This window comes from Cetorhinus maximus, chromosome 10 (assembly GCF_964194155.1).
Source record: "Cetorhinus maximus chromosome 10, sCetMax3.hap1.1, whole genome shotgun sequence".
In the NCBI taxonomy this organism is placed as follows: Eukaryota; Metazoa; Chordata; class Chondrichthyes; order Lamniformes; family Cetorhinidae; genus Cetorhinus; species Cetorhinus maximus.
The window spans coordinates 45,105,850-45,130,661 of record NC_135888.1 but is presented as its reverse complement, the minus strand read 5'-3'; the positions used below and the strand labels follow the sequence as shown (position 1 = coordinate 45,130,661).

The window sequence follows — 24,812 nt, the reverse complement described above, 5'->3', positions numbered from 1 at the left end:
CTTGTGGGATTGATGACTGATAATATGGCAGCCAGACAATTACAATTATTACCCTTTTTATGATAAGTAGCCTTAAACACAGTTTAAGAATTTCTAATCCCTTCAGCAGCCTCAACCTGAATCTACTACCAGCCCATGGCATTCAATTATGTAGTTTGTACCAAGGACCACTTAGTCACATCCATAATTGAGTCCCTCCCATTTGATCCAATGCTACCTAGATACCCACAAGAAATCTAGCAGCATAAAGTACACCAGTTTCGCCTGTGACAGACTGACACTATGCTATACCCACAAGAGGGTTACCTTTAAGAGGCTGTCATTAATCACCCAAATTAGAGACATCCAGTCCCTCCCATTGCCCCTAAATCAGTCATTAATGCAATGTACTTAATTCCACAGTAAGGTTAGATATATTCTTGCTTTGAGCTCAGTTTCTACCTGTATGAAGTGAGCCTACATTTTCTACTTCTGATCATTTTTGCACATTTCCGAAATCCTTTTTTCCACTTAAATTGGGAAAGGAGCTTAAGCTGTTCTGTACAGCAAGATGGAAGTGTTATTATAATAAACTGATTCAGGTTCAATAGCCGGTCACCCCTAGAGTGCCCAAAAGATCCAACTGTGGCTACTTCATCAACATGGTGCCCAGTGGTAACATCAACCACAGGGGTCACTTCCACACACATGCCAATGCCACTCAGCTCTACCTCGCAACAGACTCCCAATATAGACTTATACCAGTCTCACTTTCCTCTTAGTGGGAATACAGAAATCATTTTTGACTTTGCCACTGATTCCATCCTTTTCCCAGCCACTACTTTGAGTATTGTTTGACCCTGAGCTGAATTTCTTAGCTGTCATCTCCATTACAAAGTTAGCCTACTTCCAACACTGCAATTGTTTGCTCTCCAGCTGTTGAAACCCTTATACATTTCTTTTCTGCCTTAATTACTACAATGGTCTCTGATCTCAAGTCCAGCTCAGCAGCTGTTGCCCAAATCCTTTTGTACATTAAAGACCCATTCACCCACCATCCTAATTGGAGATTAAGAGCAATTTAAAATTCCTATCCAAGTCTTTGAATCTCCATAAACCCCCTTCAGCTTTACACTTTATTTGCTCCTCTGACTGTAGCCTTCTGTGTTTCTTCTCCCCCCCCCCCCCACCCCTTCCTCCTCTACAACTGGCAGCCATGCCTTACACCTAGGTCCTACTGGCATTCCCTCCCTAACTTCCCTCTCCTTTAAAGATTTTCTTTAAAACCCATCTGACCAAACTTCCCTTCCAATCTCTGGCTAGGCATCCATTTTCCCTATTCCTCAGTGAAACAGCTTGGGATGTATCCTCCCATGTTTAAGGCACTATTCAAATTATTGTTCCCATAAAGCTGGGTACCAAAAGCTAGATCTAAGTCACTACTTGCCAATGTTAAATTCAAGTAAACTGTATAATTAATACGAAGCTATAATATATAGTTAGTGAAACCATGGGTGAGTGATTTTACAAGACTCTGGAATGTTCCTGAAGTACATACAGAGTACCATTGGCTCCCAGACCCTTGCTCCACCATCATCTGTCGCCTAATAGATATATGGTCTCAATCAACACATTAACCTCACTGCCCAATTCCAGGTGCTATCTTAAGGACTTAGTTATACAAGAAAGATACAAATAATACATAAGATATTTGTCTTTTTGAATGCATTATTCAAAATTTCAATTTTACAAAAAGATGACAAATGATTAACAAAATAGAAAAGGTTTCAATTTTACCCAACTATACAAAAAACAAAGCACAGTGCAGCTCCACCACTGCCTCCTTGTGATGCCAATTCAATGGCACAAAGTCCTTAAACAGGCCTGTGGAAGTGTATAGGGGTAATCCTTGTGATCGTGCCCAAACTCCAAACTCAATCATTCTCAGCCCCTACACAGCATTCATAGGCATCTCAATTTTCTACATCCTCTTCCTCGTTTTCTATCTCCTTTTGATCATCATCTTCCACCATTTTCACCTCTTCAGTATCTTCCTCATTCTCATCTTCCTTGCTCTTGTCATGTTCCTCACTCTCAGGCTTCTTATCCTTCTTCTTCTGTTCTGAAGCTTCTTTCTTTCCTTTCTGCTCTCGCTTGTAAGCTGTGGGGGAAAAAGGCAAGATCATAAGAGGTTTATCACAAAACTTGGGCATAGGATAAGTAATTCCCAGGATATAGGTGAGTGTAAGGAGGAAAAGTGATCAATTTGGCAGAACTCATTAGAAAATCACCAATTAATAAGGCAGAAAACTTTGTATTTATGTGTGGAATAAAAAAAAGAATAAAAGCACTAGGGATCAGTGGAAAGTATTCAAAACAATGCCTGGAGTAATTGGAAAAGTCGAAGACAAAAAGCAGATTTAAAGAAAATGTAATTATGGAAAATAGAACACAACAGAAATAGGCGTGTGAAATTGCTAGCAATGTTCCATGAAACCAAAAATAATAAAACATGAATTTTAAAAAGAAATCAATGTCAAAGCAATAAAGTGATGATATCAAAAAGTGTAATTAATAAAAATGCCCATTAAAAAGTGCCAAGCAGCAGAGTTCACCAATAAAACCTTTTGCCTTTTCACTTAATAGCTGGAGAGACACAGACCTTGCATTCACCTCGGGTGGCCACACTCCGTGCTGGTCTTGGCAGAATTCATTTGAAAACAGGTTTGGAAGCAGGTTGCCTTTCAGCCTGGGTTTTCCTCCTCTCCTGCCTGCTTTGTGGATAGGTTTTGGGGACCGCCACCTGCTCCAAGGCCCAACCGTCACCAGATTGAACACTTGTTGCTTCCTACTTGACATCCTTCTCATTGCCCCTCTCCTGAGCCCTTGCTTGGGAAGGCCCGCGGAGCACTCAGCACCATCAGGAAGCGGCATGATTTCATCTTTCTCTCAGCAAGTGTGTATTTGTAGATTTTGATATTTTATTTCAGTTTTCCTTTAAGGAAAATATGCAACTCTGCTTTTCCTTATTGTCTCTTTGCCCGCTCTGCCATCCTGGCCTAGTGCTTCTTCAGGGACCTATGCAGAAGGGCGAGAGAGCAAGTGTGCTCTTAAAACAACCACTTGTCTTTACACTGCTTGCTGCTCCTCCAATCAGAGACTGAATCTCTTCTCAATTTGCTGCTGATGAGCCTATCAGCAACAAATGCAGGAGAGAAATGGCCTGTGATTAGAAGAGCAGCTCCTTGCAGATCTTTCATTCAACTTAGCTGTAGTGTGAACAGCAAGTCCTTGGGCCAGATATAGAGGCTTTGGGGGCCAGGTTGAAGGATTACTGTTAGGGCATCTGCAATATTCAATATTTTCACCTACTTTAAAACCCTGGGATGAAAACAATTTTGTCAATTTTTATTGCTATTTTTGTCATTAGTGTTATTTTGTTTACATTAATTTTGGTGAGTCCCTGGTTGAAAATTAGTTTCTTTGAGATGTCCAGCATGCTATCCACTTTTATTGTAAATACTAACACAAAACAAGTATTCAACATGTCCACCATTTTGTGTTCATTGACAACATCCCCATTATCCATTCTTAAGGAGACCAAATTGTTCCTGATCAATGTCTTTTTTCCCTAAAATAATTATAAAGATTGTTTGTGTTGATTTGATATCACTTGCAATTTCCTTATCAAACTCATTTGATCTGTTTGTGCCACAAAATCATTTGTTAATGGAGCTACCTATACCACATTTGCTCTGGGAATACTCAATTCTCAATATGGATGCCTGTTCCATTACCATCCTTCAACTTGAACACAAAAGCCTTAGTGAAAAGTAAGCAAACCAGATGAGGGTTTCATTCACCCAGTTCTCAGAGGGTTGGGCAACACAAAAATTTTGCTTTCAAAAGCAAAGTCCAGTTCCCACCCTATGATGTAATCATATAGACTATAAGGATCTACTCACTTGTAGCATACATCAGCTTTTCAGCTCATTTTAAACTACTGTCTCATACCTGTAAAGGCAATTTTTTGCATTAGAAAGCTAAACCAGAGCTTTGAATTATAGTTGGCATCCAGTGCTTACTTAGGTGTACAGAACGGCCATGTCCCCAGCTTTTTGTTAATTAAATGACTATACAATTAGTTCAGTGGTCTAAACAGTGCATCACAGGTTCCTCACCTTCCAATGCATCTTTCAGTGGGGTTATGAAGCGATCAAACTCCATCTCTTCCATTGCTGCAAGCACATCAGAGGCACTCAGCGTTTTCCTCTTGCTCTTCATTGCAAAGTTATTTGCGCTGGGAAGATACAGATTTTAATGCACCTCTTTATATATGGTACAGCCCTTAATATACCGCCACACTGGCTTAGATCAACATCCAAGATCCTTTACAGCTCTCACTGCACCATTAGACAGCCCTCAGCACTAACATAAGGCTCTCAGTGCTGTTAAGTATTGAAACTGTTTTATTCAGCTTCCATGTAGAACTCTTGTACTCCCGTATCCATGGTTTCATTCTTATCTATCCAAACATCTGCAAAAATAGCTTCACTTCCCTCCCCTACATCTCCAGAATAGTTCTTTTTCATTCACAGGATGTGAGCACCACTGATAAGGTTAGCATTTATTGCCCATCTCTAATTCTCTTGAGGTGGTGGTAGTGAGCTGCCTTTTTGCATACAAATGTGTGGCTTACTAGGCCATTTCAGAGGCCGGTTAAGAGTCAACCACATTACTCTGTGTTTGTATGGCAGATTTCCTTCCCTAAAAGACATTAGTGAATAAAATGGGTTTTAATGACAATCCGGTAGTTTCAGTCACTATTACTGACATTAGCTTATTTAATTGAATTTGGATTCCCCAGCTTCCACGGGATTTGAACCCATGTCTCGGGATCATTGTCCAGGCACTTGGGTTACTTGTCCAGTAACAAACGCTCAAACTGCACCAAGTATCTATCCTTGGAATCCTCCTCCTACATGCTATTTCTTAGTTACATCATCCACATGCACAACTTTCATAAATATGCTGACCTCATTTCTCCACCATCTCTCCCTGGCATGTTGCTTGACGAACATCTAGTTGAGTCACAATTTCTTCTAACTCAACACTGGAAAACAAAAAGCCATCATCTTTGGTCCTTACCACAAAACGTCTTTGCTGCTGACTCCACCCCCTCTATTTGGCTAGTGTCTCAGGCCAAATCAGGCCATTTACAACATTGGCTTCCTTCTTGAGCTGAGTTCAGTGAACACCACATCCTATCATCAGGGTAGCTTATTTCCAGTTCCATAACACTATTCATCTACAACCCAACTCAGCTCCTACAAACATACAAAATAGAAGTAGGCCATTCTCCCCGCTTGAGCCCTGCTCTGCTTTTCAGTAAGATCATGGCTGACCTGTTTGTGGTTTGAGTTCCACATTCCCATCTACCCCCAAGAACCTTTGATTCTGCAGATGCTGGAAATCAAACAAAAACAGAAAATGTTGGAAAATCTCAGCAGGTCTAGCAGCATCTGTGGAGAGAGAAACAGAGTTAACATTTCGAGTCTATATGACCCATCTTCAGAGCTGAAGAGAAGTAGAAATGTGATGAAATTTATACTGTTAAAGGGGGACGGGGCAGGTGCAGCTGAATAGAAGACCAGTAATAGGTGGGGACAAAGGAAGGATTGACAAAGATGTCATGAACTAAAGGACAAGGGGAGTGTTAATGGTACTGGTTAGTACTAAAAAAAAAAGGCACTGATAGTGGCATGAAGGTAAGAAAGCAGAATGTGATAATAGCATTTTGTGAAAGAATATCATGGAACAAGTAACACATGGCCCTGTAGGGGATGTGGTGGGGGCAGTGTGGGGAAAGAATCTATCTACCTCTGCCTTAAAAATATTCAGTGACCCCCACCTCCACTGCCTTCTGAGGCAGAGAGTTCCAAAGTCGCACAACTCAAAAAGTTTCCTCTCATCGCTGTCCCAAAAGGGCAGTCCCTAATTTTAAAACAGTGCTCCCTAGTTCTGGACTCACTCACAAGGGGAAATATCCATTCCACATCCACCTTGTCAAGACCATTCAGGGTCTTATATATTTCAATCAGTCACCCCTCACTCTTCTAACCTACAGTGGAAACAAGCCCTGCCTACCTGTCCAACCTATCCTCATAATCATTCCAGGTATCAGTCTAGTAAACCTCCTCTGAATCACCTCCAACACATTTACATCCTTCCTTAAATAAGGAGACCAAAACTGCACACAGTATTTGAGGTGTGGTCTCACCAGTGCCCTGTATAACTGAAGCATGACATCCTTACTTATATGTTCAATTCCTCTCGTAATAAAGGATAGCATTCCATTAGCCTTCTTAATTACTTGCTGTGCCTGCATACTAACTTTTGTGATTCATGCACGAGAACACCTAGATCCCTCTGCAGCTCAGAATTCTGGAATCGTTTTCCGTTTTAGTAGTACTCTGCTTTTTTATTCTTCCTGCCAAAGTGAACAATTTCACATTTTCCCACATTATACTCCATCTGCCAGATCTTTGCCCACTCACAACTTATCTATATCCATCCGCAAACTCCTTATGTCTTCTTCACAACATACTTTTCTAACTATCTTTGTCATCTGTAAATTTAGCTACCATGCCTTTGCTCGCCTCATCTAAATCATTGATGTAAATTGTAAAAAGTTCAGGCCCCAGCACATACCCCTGCAGGACTTCTCTTGTCACATCCTGGCAATCAAAGACCAATTTGTGCATTCTCTCTGTTTTCTGCCAGCCAGCCAATGCTTTATCCAGGCTAATATGTTATCCCCTACACCATGAGCTTTTATTTTCCACAATAACATTTGACGTGGCACCTTATCAAATGCTTTCTGGAAATCCAAGTACAGTACATTTACAGGTTCCCCATTATCCATTGCACTTGCTACTCATTCAAAAGAACTCTAATAAATTGGTTAAACACTTCCCTTTCATAAAGCCATGCCGACTCTTCCTGATTACCTTGAGCTTTTCCAAGTGCCCAGCTATAACTTCTTCAATGAACGACTAACACATTCCCCACAACAGATGTCAAGCCAACTGGCCTATACTTTCCTGTTTGCTGCCTCCCTCCCACCTTGAATAGAAAGGTTAAATTTGCTACTTTCCAGTTTGGTGGAACCGTTCCAGAATCTAGGGAATTTTGGAAAATTAATACCAACGCATCTACTACCTCATAGCCACCTCTTTTAAGACCCTAGGATGAAGTCCATTTGGACCCAGAGACTTGTCAGTCCACAGCTCCATCAGTTTGCTCAGTACTGCTTCCCTAGTGATTGTAATTTCAGCAAGTTCTCTCTCCCTTCCACCTCCCGATTTACAGCTACTACTGGAGTGCTTTTTGTATCCTCTGTAGTGAAGACAGTAGCAAAATATTTGTTCATTTCATCCGCCATTTCCTTATTATCCACTATTAACTCCCCATTCTCACTCTCGAGGACCAACACTCACTTTACCTACTCTTTTCCTGTTTAAATATCTGTAGAAATGCTTGCTATCGGTTTTTACACTTCTAGCTAGCTTCCTCGCATACTCTAATCTCTTACTCCTGATTAACCTTTCAGTCATCTTCTGACCTGTCACTCAACTTCGTGCAGTTATATATGCTTTTTCTTTAAGTTTGATGTTATCCCTAACTTCTTTAGTTAACTACGAATGATGGGTACTCCTTTAGAATTTTTCTTTATAGTAGGAGTATGTTTATTCTGAAATATCTACTTAATTGTCAGTGACTGCTTCTCTATTGATCTATCCCCTAGCCTAGAATCCCAGTTCACTTCAGCTAGCTCAGCTTTCATGCTCACATAGTTGCCCTTAGTTAAGTTTTAAATATTAGTCTTAGACCCATTCTTCTCCCTTTCAAACTGGATATAAAATGCAATCATATTGTGGTCGCTGCTACCCAGGGGTGCCTTCACTTTGAGGTCATTAATTGATCCTGTCACATTGCACAATACCAAGTCTGATATAACCTTCTCTCTAGCTGGTTCCAGAACGTACTACCCTAAGAAACTATTTCAAAAGCATTCTATGAACTCCTCATCCAGGCTACTTCTGCCAATCTGATTTTTCCAGTTTATATTTAAAGTCACCCATGATTATTGCCACCCCTTTATCACAAGCACCCAATTTTTCTTCTTGTATACTTTGTCCTACATTGTGGTTATTGTTAGGGGGCCTACAGGCTACTCCCACTAGTGACTTCTTTCCCCTACTATTCCTCATTTCCACCCAAACTGATTCTACATCCTGATCTCCTGAACCAAGGTCATTTCTAACTATTGCACAAATGCCATCCTTGATTGACAGTGCCACCCCTCCACCTTTATCTAGCTTTCCATTCTTCTTGAAGGTCATATACCCAGCAATATGCAGGGCCCAATCCTTGTCATCTTGCAGCCAGTTCTCTGTAATGGCCGTCAGATCTTATTTACTTAAATGTGCGCTGTCAATTCATTTACTTTATTATGAGTGCTACGTGCAAATACAGAGCACTTAGTTTAGTCTTGTTATCTTTGTGACATTGAATCTTGATTCTTTGTGCATCCTTGGGTTTTTCTCTGTCCTGCCATTCTGACTCATTTCCCATATTACTATTTTCCTCTCACCTTGTCTCTACTCTTTGACATAACACATCTTTCCACATTTGATCCCTTACCCCCCACTATTTGGTCTAAAACCCCTTCTACTTCCCTGGTTAGGCAGTTCACAAGAACACTGGTCCCAGCCCGGTTCAGGTGTAGACTGTCCCAATAGTACAGCCCCTATTTTCTCCAGTACTGGGTGCCAGTGCCCCACAAACGCAAAGCCACTTCTCCCATACCAGTCTTTAAGCCACATATTTATCTAATTTTATGTACCCTATGCCAATTTGCACGCAGCTCAGGTAATAATCCAGAGATTATGATCTTTGAGGTTCTGCTTCTCAACTTAGTGCCTATCTCCTCATACTCTCTTCACAGAACCTCTTTCTTAGTTCCACTTATGTCATTGGTACCTATATGGACTACACCAACTGGATCCTCTCCCTCCCACTGCAAGTTCCTCTCCAACCCTGAGCAGATGTCCTGAACCCTGGCACTGGGCAGGCAACACATCCATCTACGTTCACTACACTATGCTCTTTTTGCTCCTCCCACTTGAATGGCTTGCTGTACCGCAGTGCCATGGTCAGTTTCCTCATCCACCCTGCTGCCCCTGATCTCATCCAAATGAGCTGGGAGAACCTCAGACTTATTGGACAATTTCAGAGGCTCACACTCCTGCCTCACTTGCAGTCACACCCTCATGTCCCTGACCAAATCAGAAGACCCTATCCTAAATGGTCTGACTGCCTCCTGGTACAAAGAATCCAGGTAACTTTCCCTCTGCCTGATGTATCACAGGATCTACAGCTCAGCCTCCAGCTCAATGACTGAGCTGAAGTTCCTCAAGCCACAAACATTTACTGCAGCCATGTTTGCCCTGGATCACAATGTTATCCAGGATTGACATGTCACCTCTCCTGCCATCCTTAGTGTGTTTTAAATAATTACTTAATTATATTAATCACTTACTTATGCTGCTTTGTAACATATTTTATTAACTTTACCGCCAACTTGCGTACCATTTTAAACCTTAGGGATAGAATAGAACTTACCCACTTACCAGATACTCACCAAACAATTAGCTCCTTTCCCTGTAGTAGAGCAAGAACCAATTCCTACAGGGCGAGAGGGAGAGAAAAAAGAAACAAACACCTCCTTCCCCGCTTTCACAGAATTCCCCCTCACCAAACTCGGGACCCCACAGGATCTTCACTCAGTTACCTCAGCTGCACTAAAGAGCCCTGAATTTATATGCGCTGATCTGATCTGGGGCTACAGTAACCAGGTTCAACCAGTTAGCTAATTAACTACTCAGCTCCTACAGCTGAGAGTGGATTTACCCTTTCTAAGCTGAAAGCAAGAAATAACTTAGCCTTCTAACAGTATTTTCCAGTTACTGCTAATTACAAACTAAATTTGATTTTAAGAGCAAAATTTAAGAACAAACTTAAAACTCCCCCTTTCACCAAACTCCAAGTCTTCATTCAGTTACTTCTAATTAACATGAATGTCACATCCAGACCCAACTACCTTGCTGTCCTCTCAACATTCCATTAATCCAAATTGCCCACAACTTTGCTGAAAGTATTCTCTTCCACAGTAAGTCTTGCTCCTCCATTACCTGTCCTCATTCACATATATTAGCTTCTGATCCCAAACATATATTTAAAATTTTTGTCCTCATCTTGAAATCCACACCCACCCCTCAAAACCTCGCAACATCCATCTCTGATGTCTCTTGCAGTACTAAACCCCTTCCTGGACATTGCATTTCTCAGACTCCAGCATTTAGTGCAAACCCCCACCTTCACCCCACCACCAGTAGAACTTTAGAAGCCTGTCTAGTTTGGAACTTGTTCCCTAAACATTTTAGCTTCTCAATCTCTCTTTTATAAATTTCCTCAAAATTTTTGGGTCACTTCTCCTCATTTCACCCTTCTTAGTCTGGTGTCTGTTTCCTTATGGCGGTTTATGAAGTGCCTCAACACATTTCTTTCCATTAAAGATACTTTATAAATGCGAGTTGATGATGTTGGGAGGCAAGGCTGGAGATGGTAGGGGAAAGAGGTTTAAAGAGGTTAATTATGGAGCAAAGAGCCTTGGGTTATCCATGATTTGATCCTGGAGTAATCAGTAGTTTTGACTGAGGATAACGAGGCATGGTCATACTTAAACTGGCCAAGCCAAATTTGCTGATTGGTTCCTAGACCCGATATGCACTAGATACCTTTGAGTTAGCGGACCTCTGATGAGGAACGGGAGTTAGGAACCATACAAAAGAAAACAGCACAGATGTGAGACATTAAATGATTTGTACGGAACATCCTCCCCTTACTCCTCCCACCACTGGTTGCAAAGCCTTCAAATATCTTGGCCATATCCTCTAGACTCAGTTTCCTCAGTCCCTTCTCCTGGCTACTTCTTTTCTCATGTTTGAAAAGCTTCCTATCTTTTTGATGAATGGAAAGCAAAACGCTGCACATGCGGGAAATTTGCAACAAAGGCAGAAAACATTCAAGACACTAGGAGCTGACCGGCCAGCATTTGTTCAAAAGACATGTCAATGTTTCAGATGTTGAACCATTCCTTGAACCTAAAAGATATATTACAGATGAATTGTATTTAAGAAACAGAACAAATGGAAGTGGGAAATGAAAATTATCCACCCTCAGTGACCAAGTAGATTCGAAACAAGATTGAATGCCTTGTAAAGTGCTTAGGTACATAACAGAAGATGGTTAAAATGGCAAAAGTGAAATGCACAGGAAACAAAATTATGTAAAAAAATTCTGTTTCATTGATTTCTAAGACATAGAATGTGAGAATAGCTAAAGGGGTTTTTCATTATCTTTCAGCAGTATAATTTCTGGGTTCAAATCTAACTCAGAGTAAGGGATGAAGTTTCCTTGCTGCTAATTGTAGGGTCCTACATAAAATCAATTCAAATATCTTCAATTCTTACAAGACAGGTCTACAAGGACAAAACTGCTTATTAAACAGCACTAAATTGGGAAGCTCATTCAGATGTCAACTTTGGCAGGACAGAATGGAGGGAGCATTTTTGTGTCTGTAAACATACTACTCTTCAGCTAGGGCTGCTTGATGCTGATAGCACTTTGGAATGTCCCATGGTCGTTAAAGGCACTATATCAATGCAAGTTCTTTTTTACACATCTTTCACTTGGCTGAGCACTGCATTTGCAAAAAGTAATGAAAACAAAGCTTTGCTAGTGTAGTAAACTCAGGATGTATACCAAAATTACAGACAACTGTACAGACATGGGTCTTTACTGCTCATACGGAGTTTCTTACCATGAAGTTGCGTAAAGAACGAAGACACTTGCTGCTCGGGATATTGCGCTACGAGCTTCCTTTGAGACATTCACTCCATCTGGAAGCTAAAAGAGGATATATATTAATTGAACTGCATGCTGTCAGATACAGAACAAACTAGCTTTTGAGCATGACTATATTATAGATAGAATATCATTTATCAGTCATAAAGCTAACCATATATGGCAATATTTTTGTTCAGGAGCTGATATTTGACTTGCAGGAACATACTACTTTTTAACCTGGAGGTTAGCAAGGAAGAATGTTTTCGCTAACTGCATCTTCCCACTCCATTAACTAATTTCAAATCCTTGTGATGTCACACAGTAAAGACTGACTGACCTACAACAATTTCCATTTATATAGTGCCTTTAATGTGTAAAAATGTTCGAACGCAAAAAATGGAAGGTATCAGCAAAGCTGGAAAGAAATGTATTCAGCACTAGAGCTTCAGCACTAAAACCTTTGGGAACGCTTGGTTTGGTGGGAAAGAGGCAGGAAGTGGTGTAAGCAATTGAACCGAGGATCTCGAGCTTAGTGATAAAGAAATCCAATTGCTCCTCGCATTTGACATTGGAGGTAAGGATTGAAGGAGGCAGGGGAGAGGGATTTAAGGTGCAGGTGTAATGGAGAAAAACAGCTAAAGGAGGCAGGGGTTATATTTATTCTCCAGGATGATATTGGAGCAGTGTGCAATTTTGGAAGAAGAGTGATTCATTGTATTCCAGCCTGATGTGGTGTGGAATGACTAAACAGCTGTGTTCCATATAGATGCAATCTGTGCCTCTGGACTGGAGGGAGTGTAAGTAGGGGCCATACCAGGGTAACTGTGATGAGGGGTATATTTTGCTGGGAACAAAAACATTAAAAGGTGGCAGCAAATAGTGGTGGAGCAAATCAATTGTTGCAGAGGCTGGTGAATGGAGAGTCAAAAGCTGGAATGTTGCAGGTTTGAATATGTAGGTGGAGGGGGGCTGGGGTGGGTTTTTTTTGTAGGTGTGAATGCAGAGGAAGCACAATGAGGGGGGTGGTGTAGCGTGTGAGAGATTCATGGAAGTGGTCAGAAATGGCCTTATCAGGGATTGAGACCATGGAAGTTGAGGTCACAGGAGATATCAAGAGGTGGAGGTGAATATGGAGGCAGAGATTTAGGGAGAGCAGGAGTGGATATTGTGAAATACTATCTAAGGAATAACTCCAAATTCCTCTGAACAGATCTAAGTGAAGAAACTGTATTACAATTTAGGCAATTAGACATTTACAGATCCAAAGCAGCAATTTTCTGGAACAAATGGAAGGGCTTGACCTTTTGATCAGTTCCAAATATTTCAAATGACCCACAAGATGTGTCCCCATTTAGGGACAATAGCAGCCACTGACCCACACACATCAAAGCTTTTGACATACCAATGCACACACACTGCAGCTTGCGTAAACGACTAGTAGTCATCACCACTACCTTCTCAAGGGCAATTAGGGATTGGCAGTAAATGCTAGCCTAGCCAGCGACACCCACATCCCATAAATTAATTTAAAAACATTTCTGAGAGCTATGACCAGCAAGAAAGAATCCAATAAAAATTCTTCTATCACAGACTATACAGAAATAAATCTATCCCTTTCCACTATATATTAACTCATTAGACACATTTCCCCCTATTGTACATGGTTTTTCAAGATAAAATGCTTAGGGGTGTTCCAAAGTTCAGTCATCAGTAATGTGATGAAAGGGGTCATCAACAGTGCTATAATGGCAGCACTGCTTAGCAATAACCTGCTCAGTTTGGGTTCCACCAGGATCACTCAGCTCCTGACTTCATTACGGCCTTGGTTCAAACATGGGCAAAAGAGCTGAACTCCAGAAGCGAGGTGAAAGTGACTACCCTAACCTCAAGGCAACATTTGACCGAGTATAGCAACAAGGAGCCCTAGCAAAACTGGAGTCAATGGGAATCAGCGGAAAACTCTCTGCTGGTTGGAGTTATACCCAGCACAAAGAAAAGATGGTTGTGGTTGTTGGACGTCAATCATCTTAATTCCAGGACAGCACGGCAGGACCTCCTCAGGGTAGTGTCCTTGGCCCAACCATCGTCAGCTGCTTCATCATAAAGTTCAGAAGTGGGGACGTTCGCTGATGATTGCACAATATTCAGCACCATTCACGTCTCCTCAGATACTGAAGCAGTCCATATCCAAATACAGCAAGACATTGACAGTAGCCAGGCTTGGCAAGTGGCAAGTAACATTCGCTCCACACAAGTACCAGGCAATCACCATCTCCAACAAGACAGAATCTAACCATCGCCGTTTGACATTCAATGGCATTACCAGCGCTGAATCTCCCACTATCAACATCTTGGGGATTATCATTGACCAGAAACTGAACTGGACTAGTCATATAAATAATGTGGCTACAAGAGCAGGTCAGAGGCTAGGAATTCTGCAGTGCGTGACTCACCTCCTTACTCCCCAAAGCCTGACCACCATCTACAAGGCACAAGTTAGGAATGTGATGCAATAGTCTCCACTTGCACAGATAAGTGCAGCTCCAGCAACACGCAAGAACACCATCCAGGACAAAGCAGCCCGCTTGATTGGCACCACATCCACAAACATTCACTCCCTCCTACACCGACACACAGTGTGTACCATCTACAAGCTGCACTGCAGGAACTCACCAAGGCCCCTTAGACAGCACCTTCCAAACCCACCACCACTACCACCTAGAAAGACAAGGGCAACAGATGCATGGGAACACCACCTGGAAGTTCCCCTCCAAGCCACTCACCATCCTGACTTGGAAAAAAATTGCCGTTTCTTCACTGTCACTGGGTCAAAATCCTGGAACTCCCTCCCTAACTGCACTGTGGGTGTACCTACACCACATGATCTGCAGCGGTTCAAGGCGGCAGCTCACCAGCACCTTCTCAAGGGCAATTAGGGGTGGGCAATAAATGCTGGCCCAGCCAGTGATGCCCACATCCCATAAGTGAAAAAAAAGTCTTTTTAATTCTTTGTTCACTGACCAGTAACTCCACTGCCAAGTTTCACTTAACCATCTTCCCAATTTAAAAAGCAAAACCATCTCATGAAAAACGTAATTCATTTTCTAACTACTAGTGAACAACTATGCAGTAAGAATGCCTGCTTTTTCATTAGGAAAATAAATTAGGCATTTATCAATTACTAGTTGCACAAGGATAGCAGTAATGTCTTGGAGGTATGAAAATATGATTCACGACCTTGTGAAATTAACGGAGTAAAATCTGAGATTATGGATGCCTGGTTAAACCATGAGAAACTTTCATCAGTGCTCACCGCCTCTTTAATAATCCTGGTAATGACTGCATTCGGCAGATTCAAGTCTTCTGGTCTCTCAGCCATCTTTCTCACCTAACCTACAATTACAGAAACAATTCAGTTAGTTAGAAATCCAGGGACAGTTAAGACATTCCTCTCAACTCCAAAACTAGCCCCAAACTCTCAAATGTGACATTGGCTAAACGTAATATCTTGGACAAACATTCTGGGAATAATGTATTTTTGGTTAAAAGGTACAATGAGCAATACATTCGCAGCTGTTTGGGCTCAGGCTGGCCAGTAAGGCATGTTACTGGCTTCTCCCACTTGACCAGATGATCTCAGGTACAAATCCATCATGCATCACTGGGGATGCCTTCGACATGGGAGATTCTATATTAGGATGGGTCTGCAGTTGAGAAAAGCCCATACTGGGAAGGATTTACAGTGGGGAGATGGTGTACTGAAATACATTTGTAATGGGTATACTTTGGATGGGATATTTTTACTACAAGGTAGATCTGTTATAGACGATGATAAAGTTTGCAACACTGGCTACTGTACACATCGGCAAGGTGTCAGAGGGCTGCCAACATACTCAAGTGATTAGTTTTTGTCAATCCATAATTTTGTGGGAACAGAAAATTTAAAGAATAATATGTACATGAGTGAAAATGTAAAATTTGACAAATTGCATTTTGTTCTGAGTGTGACTTGACAAAGTGAGCAGCTGGGAGTTAGTGAGTGAGGGAATCTTAAGGGTTACAAAAACAAAAATTGCTGGAAAAACTCAGCAGGTCTGACAGCATCTGTGGAGAGGAAGACAGAGTTAATGTTTCGAGTCCTTCACCAGAACTAAAGAGAAAGAGTCATACGGACTCGAAACGTTAACTCTGTCTTCCTCTCCACAGATGCTGTCAGACCTGCTGAGTTTTTCCAGCAATTTTTGTTTTTGTTTCAGATTTCCAGCATCCGCAGTATTTTGCTTTTAATCTTAAAGGTTAATCTCTTTCTAAAAACCTAGTTTTGTTTCCATTTAGCATTTAACTAAAATTACTGTTTAAGTTTAAATTTCTTCCCATCTTAAAAGCAGGGATAAACAAGCTATCTACTTGAGAGCAGCTGTATTTCATTGATTAGGTAGCTAGTTGAATTGTTTCCAATGGTATAGCAAAGCTGACTCATCTGAATCTCAGCTGGTATAAATACAGGGATCTCGGTATGATTTGCAAACAGAGTGTGACTTGAGTGAGTAAGTTTGGTGAAGAAGGTACTCCTTTTTCAGCCTCCGGTATTTGGTTCTTACTTTGGTACAGAGGAAGAAGCTGACTGGTGAGTAATTGGTAAGTTATTCTACTTATAACAAATAGTTTGTAAATTATGGCAGGGCAGCTCAGCTGAGTGGAATGTTCCTCAGAAGCCTGAGCTCCAGGTTTTGGAACTCAAGCACCTGCTGCAGTCACTGGTACATCTGCAAGGCAGAGAACTATGTGGATAGCGTGTTTAGGGAGGTGGTCACACCACAGGTTAAGAGCATGCAGGCCGAGGGGAATGGATGACCACCAGGCAATCTAACTGAACCAGGCAGGTAGTACAGAAGTCCCCTGAGTTGATCTCGCTTGCCAACTGGTTTCCTATTTTGGATACTAGTGAAGGTGATGGTTCCTCAGGAGTGCAACAAGAGTCAAGTCCATGGAACCATGGGTGACTTAGTTACACAGGAGGGGAGAAAGAAGAGTAAGTGATAAGGACTTTGTTAGTAATGGAAGAAACAGGTGTTTCTGTGGCTGAGACTCCAGGATAGTGTGCTGCCTCCCTTGTGCCAGGGTCAAGAATGTCAGAGTGGCAGTAGAATATTCTTCTGGGAGAGGATGAATAGCCAGAGGTTGTGGTCCACACTGGTAGTGAGATAGGTAGGAAGAAGGATTAAAAAATTCTAAAAGCAGATTTTAGGGAGTTAAAGAAATTAAAAAGCAGTAATCTCAGGATCACTCCCAGTGCCATAAGCTAATGAACATAGGCATAGGAGGATTGAATGGTTGAACATGTAGCTGGAGAATTGGTGTAGGAGGGAGAGCATCAAATTCCTGAGGCATTGGGAGTGCTTCTGGGGCAGGTAGGACCTGTACAAGATGAACAGGTTGCACCTTAGCAGGACTGGGACTAACATCTTCACAGATTTTCTAATGCTTTTGGGGAGGGTTTAAACTAGATTTGCATAGGCATGTGAACCTGAGAGGGAGCTCAGATTGGAGGGAAGCAAAACTGGTAGCAGGAAGTTAGGGGCATTTTATCCTAATGCATGGCAGCATTTGCTGATTTGAAGGCACAAAGGTAACTGGGTATGATTTTAATTGCTATTACAGAGACATGGTTACAGGGTGACTGAGACTGGGAACTGAATATTCAAGGATATTTTCATTTAGGAAGGATGGGTAAAAAGGTGGGGTAGGGCTGTTAATAAGGGTCAAAAATTAGTACATTAGTGAGCGAGGATCATAGATTAAAGGATGAAGATGTAGAATCAGTTGAGTGGAGCTAAGAAGCAGCAAACATTAGTGGGAGTTGTTTCTGGGCCACCAAACTAGTAGTAATGTTAGGTATAGTAAATCAGGAAATTAGAGTTGCATGTAACATGGGTATTCCAATAATAATGAATGACTTAAATTTACATAGCCTGGGTAAACCTAATCCACACTAATGCTGTGGAGGAGGAATTCCTGTGGGGTGTCTACAAGATGGGTTTCTGGAACAGTACATAGAAGAACCAACCTAGGGGTCAGGCATTTTAGATTGAGCACTATGTAATGAGAAAAGGCTAATTAATAACCTTGCTGTAAAGGAGCCTTTGGAAAATAGTGACCTTAATATGATAAAAATCTTACATCAAGTTTGAGTGATATAGTTCATTCTGAAATTAGGTCTTAAATCCAAACAAGGGAAACTATGAAGGTATGAGGAGCAAGTTGGCTATGGAGAATTGGGGAAAATACACCAAAATATTTGATGGGAGACAGGCAATGGCTAGTACTTAAAGCAGTATTACATGGTCCAAAACATTTATACATTCCTTGAAGACACAAACCCAACTGTGGCTAACAAAAGAAGTTAGACTGCATTAGATCAAAGGAAGTGGTTTATAAGGTTGCCAGAAGGTGGCAAGCCCAAGGATTGGGAGCAACTTAATGCAGCAAAGGAGAACTAAGAAACTGGTAAAGAAAGGGAAAAGAGAATACAAATGTAAGTTGGAAAGGAAACAAAGGTGGACTGTAAAATTTTCTTTAGGTATGTAAAAGGAAAAGATTAACAAGGACAAATGTGGGTCCATTATAGGCAGAGACAGGAAAATGTTTAATGGAGAATAAGAAATGGTGGAGAAATTAAACAATTACTTTGTCTGTCTTCTTGGAAGGAGAGATACAGAAAATCTCCCAGGAATACTAGGGAACCAAGGGCTTGTGAAAATGAACTACATCCCAGATTGTTGAAGGAGGTGACTATAGAGATAGTGGATGCATTGGTGGTTCTCTCTTAAAATTCTATAGGTTTCTGGAACGGTTCCTGCAGACTGGAAAGTAACAACTGTCACCCTCCTATTTAAGACAGGAGGGAGAGAGAAAATGGAGAACTACAGACCTATTTGATTGACCTCAATCTTGAGGAAAGTGTTAGAAAGGATATGATTGGGCAGTCAAAATGGATTTATGATAGGGAAATCATGTTTGACAAACTGGTTGGATTTTTTTTGCTTTGTAGCTACCAGTGAATGGGTATATTTGGATTTTCAGAAAGCTTTTGATAAGGTCCCATATGAGGTTAGTAAACAAAATTGGAGCACATGGAATTGGGGGTAATATGCTGGTATGGATTGAGATTTGGTTAACAGACAGGAAACAGTAGGAATAAACAGGTCCTTCACAGGATGGCAGGCTGTTACTAGTGGGGTACCACAAAGATCAGTGCTGGGGCCACAGGAGTTCACAATCTATATAAATGATTTGGATGTGGGGGCCAAATGTAATATTTCCAAATTTGCTGATGAAACAAAACTAGGTGGGAATGCAAGTTGAGGAAGATGCAAGGAGGCTTCAAGGGGACTTGAACAGGCTAAGTGAATGGGCAAGAACATGACAGATGGAATATAATCTGAAAAAGTGTGAAGTTATCCACTTTGGTTAAAAAACAAAGGCAGAGTATTTCTTAAATGGTGAGAAGTTGGAAAGTGATTTCCAAAGGGACCTAGGCGTCCTCTATCATGAATCACTAAAAGCTAGCATGCAATCAGGAAGGCAAATGATATGTTGGCCTTCATTGCAAGGGGATTTGAGTACAGGAATAAAGATGTCTTGCTGCAATTGTATAGAGCCTTGAGACTGCACCTGGAGTACTGTGTACAGTTTTGGTCCCCTTTCCTAAGTAAGGATATACTTGCCATAGAGGGAGTGCAACAGAGGTTCACCAGACTAATTCCTGTGATGGTGGGATTGTCTTAAGGAGCGATTGAAGAAACTGAACCTGTATTCTCTAGAGTTTCAAAGAATGAGGTGATCTCATTGATACTTATGGAATTCTTACAGGGTGTGACAGATGGGATGTTTTCCCTGGCTGGTGAGAGAGCGAAACAGTCTGGCCATTTAAAGTGAGGGCAAGGAGGAATTTCTTCATATTAGGTGGTAAATCTTTGAAATTCTCTACCCCAAAGAGCTATAGAAGCATCATCATTGAGCATGTTCAAGACAAATCAATAGATTTCTGGAAACTAAGGGATATAGGAGTAGCACTGGAAAGTGGCATTGAGGTAGATAAGTCATGATCTAATTGAATGGTGACTTGATAGGAGCACAAGTAGGCCATTTGGCCTAGGTTCAAAACTGGGTATTAAAATTGTATTTATCAAAATAATTTGGCCACTGCCCCCAAAAATAAAATGCTTGACTGAAGAGAATCAATTTTCACTGCCTGCTTACAGCAGACAATGCCCTACTGTGCCCACTGAACCAGGCTTCAGCACATGTAAGCACCTCTTCTGCAGTATGGAGGGCACACTGCACTGTCAGAGGTGCTGTCTTGAGACATTAAACTGAGGACCAATCTGCCTGTTCATGTGGATGCAACAGGGCCCCTGGCACTCTTTAAGGAAGAAAAGGAGACCAGTATTCATCCCTCAGCCAAGATCACTAAAAAAAGAACAGATTAATTGGTCCCATTGCTTTTTGTAGGATCCAGTTGGGCACAAACTGGCTGTGTTCACCTATATATTTTTGAAAATAACTGATGCACTGAGAAGCACTTTGAGACATCCTGAGGACATGAAGGGACAACACAAATATCTCTTATGTATAAAGCAGATTAATTGACACAAGAGAACCAATCAGCATTTACCTTCCCACATGAGCAACTAGATCAAATCCACCCTGCTTATATATCCCTTCATCCACTGTCCAATCTATACTTGAATGTTGATTTAGTTCCTGCCTCAAAGTGAATTCCATATCTTTGCAACACCCCATGTTAAAGAATTTCCTCTGATCTAATGCTCTTAAATTTATTCTTTTCTATGACCCTGAACCTAATGAAAACAGTATTCTTGTCTCTACCTTGTCTCATTCTTCACAATACCCTCTAATAAAGATCTAACTTTCAAGTTTTTCTTCAAATTTGCATTGCGTCATACCCAACGGTGTCCACATGAATCTGCATTGTCCTGTATTTAAAGCCTCAATATTAGTTATATTGTGTGGTGCCCAATATTGCACACACAACTCTGCCTGAACAATCATTTAAGTTTTATACTGCATCCTCATTAACTCTTCTGATAATTTATTACATTGAAAGGCTATGCCCAACCCAAAAAGATTTGCATGTCTTTAAAACCTTACACAACTAAAAGTGGAATCACCGCTGTAATGCAGGAAAGACGAGCCAATTTTTGCACAGCAAGCTCCCATAAATTCCAATGGGATACATGACAGTGATGCAGGTGACGGATAAATATTAAGCTCTCCAACTCGAATTAAAAATTGTGATGCAGCCGAGTTGGAAGCTCATTTAAACCCTCCCACGGCGCGGCACCCCCTCGGCACTGACCCTCCGACAGTGCGGCACTCCCAAAGCCGGGCTGGGGAGAACTGGTTGCCAGGGCGAAAGTATATTTGCTCCGCTCCTCCATGCCCAAGGCCTCCTCCACCCCGGCATTAACGGTCGACAAACTCACCGGACACCATCGAAATCGGTTAAATTATAATAATAATTATCGCCGACTCATTACAATAACGGCCTCTCCGGTTTTCACCGCGCGCGCTCACCCACCCGGCCACTCGCTCGAGCGCGGCTTCCGACAACCTCTTCAACTTTCACCCCTGACTTTCCTTCAGACTGTCTGATTGGTCGTCGTCTGGACCACGTATTCCCGCGCCTGGTTCACTGACGCGGAGGCCGCGAGAGTGAGGCGGGCAGGAGATTTGAAACAAATAATCGGGAACCGTTCAGCTTCTACCGCCAAAATTAACCCCCATATTCATGGTTGGAGAGTAGTAACCTCTGGCATCTACTGGCCTCATCCCATGACTATTCCTCACCATTGGGATTGACCTCTTTCTGCCTGCACTAATTTATGAACACCAAATGTATTTAGCTCTTGTAAAGCCAGCCTAATAAACTAAATCAACAAAATGAGGGATAACCAGATGTATTTAGTTTCACAGATTCGTTTTCCTATATACAAGGGCACTTAGAGCAGTAAACACATTCATTATGCAAAAGGCTTATAGTAATTGAATGTTATTTCATTTTCACTGAAGATTTCATACTACATCTTTCTTTCGGCGGTCCCTGGGGATCGAGGATGACTTGCTTCCACTCTGGTTCGATGGATTCTGAGGTCAGGGTGACTGACTCTTGGTAAAAAATAATAAGGGATTCTTTGGCGTGGGGGGACTGTAAGAAGGGGCAGGGGTTTTTCACCAACAACCCTTGGTCATTTGTCCTGATACCTCCATCTGTGGCTCAGTGTCAGCATTTTAATCGACAATCCCTAGTTAAGTGCCTTGGAATGTTTTGTTATATGAAAGGTGGTACATAAAGACAAGTTGTTATTGTTGCATTGATCACAGATGTAACATTCTTTCCAAATTCCACCTTCTGTCCACGAGAGACAGTTGGGGCTCTGGATAGCGGAAGCAGTGAAGGCTCCAGGTACTACTGACTGTGAAGGCTCCGGATAGCAGAGACGGTGAGTGTCCTGGGTTTCAGAGACAGAATGCTCTGGGTATTGGAGATGTTGAGGGCTTCGGATTGCAGAGACGGTGAGTGTTCTGAGTATCGGAGATGGTGAGGGCTCTGGGTATTGGAGATGGTGAGGGCTTCGGATAGCAGAGACGGTGAGTTTATCGGAGACGAGGAGGGCTCCGGGCTATCAGAGACGGTGAGGGCTCTGGGCGTCAGAGATGGTGAGGGCTCTGTGTATCGGAGACAGAGAGGGCTTTGTGTGTGAATGCTCCTGTGAATACACCAGTGCTTTACCTGCAGTACTCCCAGTGTTGGTCCCATTTAGTACAATCTACATAGATGAAGCTGTATTTTCAGTAAGAACATCAATGAATACTGAGCCAGGGTGAACACTGACCATGACATGCATGAGTGCTTCTTGAAGATAATTCCACATTCTACAGAATTGTTTCTTAGCATGAGCAATAAGTTTCACTTTAAGTAAAACAAAAATAATGAATATACATAACAAAAACAGAAACAGAAATACCTGGAAAAACTCAGCAGGTCTGGCAGCATCGGTGGAGAAGCGCACAGTTGATGTTTCGAGTCCTCATGACCCTTCAACAGAACTAAGTAAAAATAGGAAAGGGGTGAAAAATAAGCTGGTTTAAGGTTGGGGGGGTGGGGTGGTTGTTGGGACAAGAAACCAGTGATAGGTGAAGATAACCAAAAGATGTCACAGACAAAAGGTCAAAGAGGTGTTGAAGGTGGTGATATTATCTAAAGGAATGTGCTAATTAAGGGTAGAAAGCAGGACAAACAAGGTACAGATAGCTCTAGTGGGGGTGGGGTGGGGTGAAGGAATACTAAAAAGGCAGAGATAAAACAATGGGTGGAAATACATTTAAAAATGATGGAAATAGGTGGGAAAAGAAAAATCTATATAAATTATTGGAAAAAACAAAGAGGGGGAAGAAATGGAAAGGGGGTGGGGATGAAGGAGAGAGTTCATGATCTAAAATTGTTGAACTCAATATTCAGTCCGGAAGGCTGTAAAGTGCCTAGTCGGAAGATGAGGTGCTGTTCCTCCAGTTTGCGTTGAGCTTCACTGGAACAATGCAGCAAGCCAAGGACAGACATGTGGGCATGAGAGCAGGGTGGAGTGTTGAAATGGCAAGCGACAGGGAGGTCTGGGTAATGCTTGCGGACAGACCGAAGGTGTTCTGCAAAGTGGTCACCCAGTCTGCGTTTGGTCTCGCAAATGTAGAGGAAACCGCATTGGGAGCAACGAATGCAGTAGACTAAGTTGAGGGAAGTGCAAGTGAAATGCTGCTTCACTTGAAAGAAGTGTTTGGCCCCTTGGACGGTGAGGAGAGGGGAAGTAGAGGGGCAGGTGTTGCACCTTCTGCGGTTGCATGAGAAGGTGCCGTGGGAGAGGGTTGAGGTGTAGGGGGTGATGGAGGAGTGGACCAGGGTGTCCCGGAGGGAACGATCCTTGCGGAATGCCGCCGGGGGGGGGTGAAGGGAAGATGTGTTTGGTGGTGGCATCATGCTGGAGTTTGCGGAAATGGTGGGGGATGATCCTTTGAATGTGGAGGCTGGTGGGGTGATAAGTGAGGACAAGGGGGACCCTATCATGTTTCTGGGAGGGAGGAGAAGGCGTGAGGGCGGATGCGTGGGAGATGAGCCGAACACGGTTGAGGGCCCTGTCAACCACCGTGAGTGGAAAACCTCGGTTAAGGAAGAAGGAGGACATGTCAGAGGAACTGTTTTTGAAAGTGGCATCATCAGGACAGATGCGACGGAGGCGAAGGAACTGAGAGAATGGGATGGAGTCCTTACAGGAAGCGGGGTGTGAGGAGCTGTAGTCGAGGTAGCTGTGGGAGTTGGTAGGCTTGAAATGGATATTGGTGGACAGTCTATCACCAGAAATTGAGACAGAGAGGTCAAGGAAGGGAAGGGAAGTAAATGAGCTTGTGGCGCAGATTGAAATTGGCAGGTATGATGTGGTGGGCATTACGGAGACATGGCTGCAAGGGGATCAGGACTGGGAGCTAAATATCCAAGGATATACATCCTATCAAAAAGATAGGCAGGTTGGCAGAGGGGTTGGGGTTGTTTTGTTAGTAAGAAATGGAATTAAATCGATAGCAAGAAATGATGTAGGGTCAGATGATGTAGAATCTGTGTGGGTAGAGTTGAGGAACTGCAAAGGTAAAAAAACCATAATGGGAGTTATGTACAGGCCTTCGAACAGTAGTCAGGATGTGGGGCACAAAATACACCAGGAGATAGAAAAGGTGTGTAAGAAAGGCAAGGTTACAGTGATCATGGGGGATTTCAATATCAGGTAGAC

The 24,812-nt window shown here is 42.2% G+C and overlaps 2 protein-coding genes across 4 annotated transcripts in view; one reads left to right on the top strand and one right to left on the bottom strand.

Moving 5' to 3' along the window:
* The window catches only part of rpl12 (ribosomal protein L12), a 44,607-nt gene that overhangs the window by 12,261 nt on the left and 7,534 nt on the right, over positions 1–24,812 (top strand). Inside the window, exon 7 of one of the 2 annotated variants that reach the window (XM_078550410.1) lies at positions 16,533–16,579. In XM_078550410.1, coding sequence (XP_078406536.1) covers positions 16,533–16,579 — 47 coding nt within the window. Of the gene's footprint in view, positions 1–16,532; positions 16,591–24,812 lie in introns of both variants that reach the window. The other variant, XM_078550409.1, reaches the window with a different exon arrangement.
* Positions 1,626–21,618, bottom strand: pole3 (polymerase (DNA directed), epsilon 3 (p17 subunit)). 2 transcript variants are annotated; one of them, XM_078550412.1, is made up of 5 exons: positions 21,557–21,618; positions 15,266–15,345; positions 11,927–12,012; positions 4,161–4,279; positions 1,626–2,140 (listed from the first exon to the last, which is right to left on the bottom strand). In XM_078550412.1, exons 2-5 carry the CDS (start codon positions 15,329–15,331, stop codon positions 1,953–1,955), a joined length of 459 nt encoding a protein of 152 aa, XP_078406538.1. In that variant the 5' UTR covers positions 15,332–15,345; positions 21,557–21,618; the 3' UTR covers positions 1,626–1,952. The 2 variants fall into 2 exon arrangements, with proteins under 2 accessions (XP_078406538.1, XP_078406539.1); XM_078550413.1 differs by having other exon boundaries at positions 21,462–21,608.

Excerpts from the sequence above, each read along its gene's own strand:
- pole3 (XM_078550412.1), bottom strand. The coding sequence starts at position 15,331 with ATGGCTGAGAGACCAGAAGACTTGAATCTGCCGAATGCAGTCATTACC. Across the intron at positions 12,013-15,265 it reads CCAGGATTATTAAAGAGGCG|CTTCCAGATGGAGTGAATGT; the intron begins GTGAGCACTGAT and ends ATCCTCTTTTAG. Across the intron at positions 2,141-4,160 it reads ACTGAAAGATGCATTGGAAG|CTTACAAGCGAGAGCAGAAA; the intron begins GTGAGGAACCTG and ends TTTCCCCCACAG.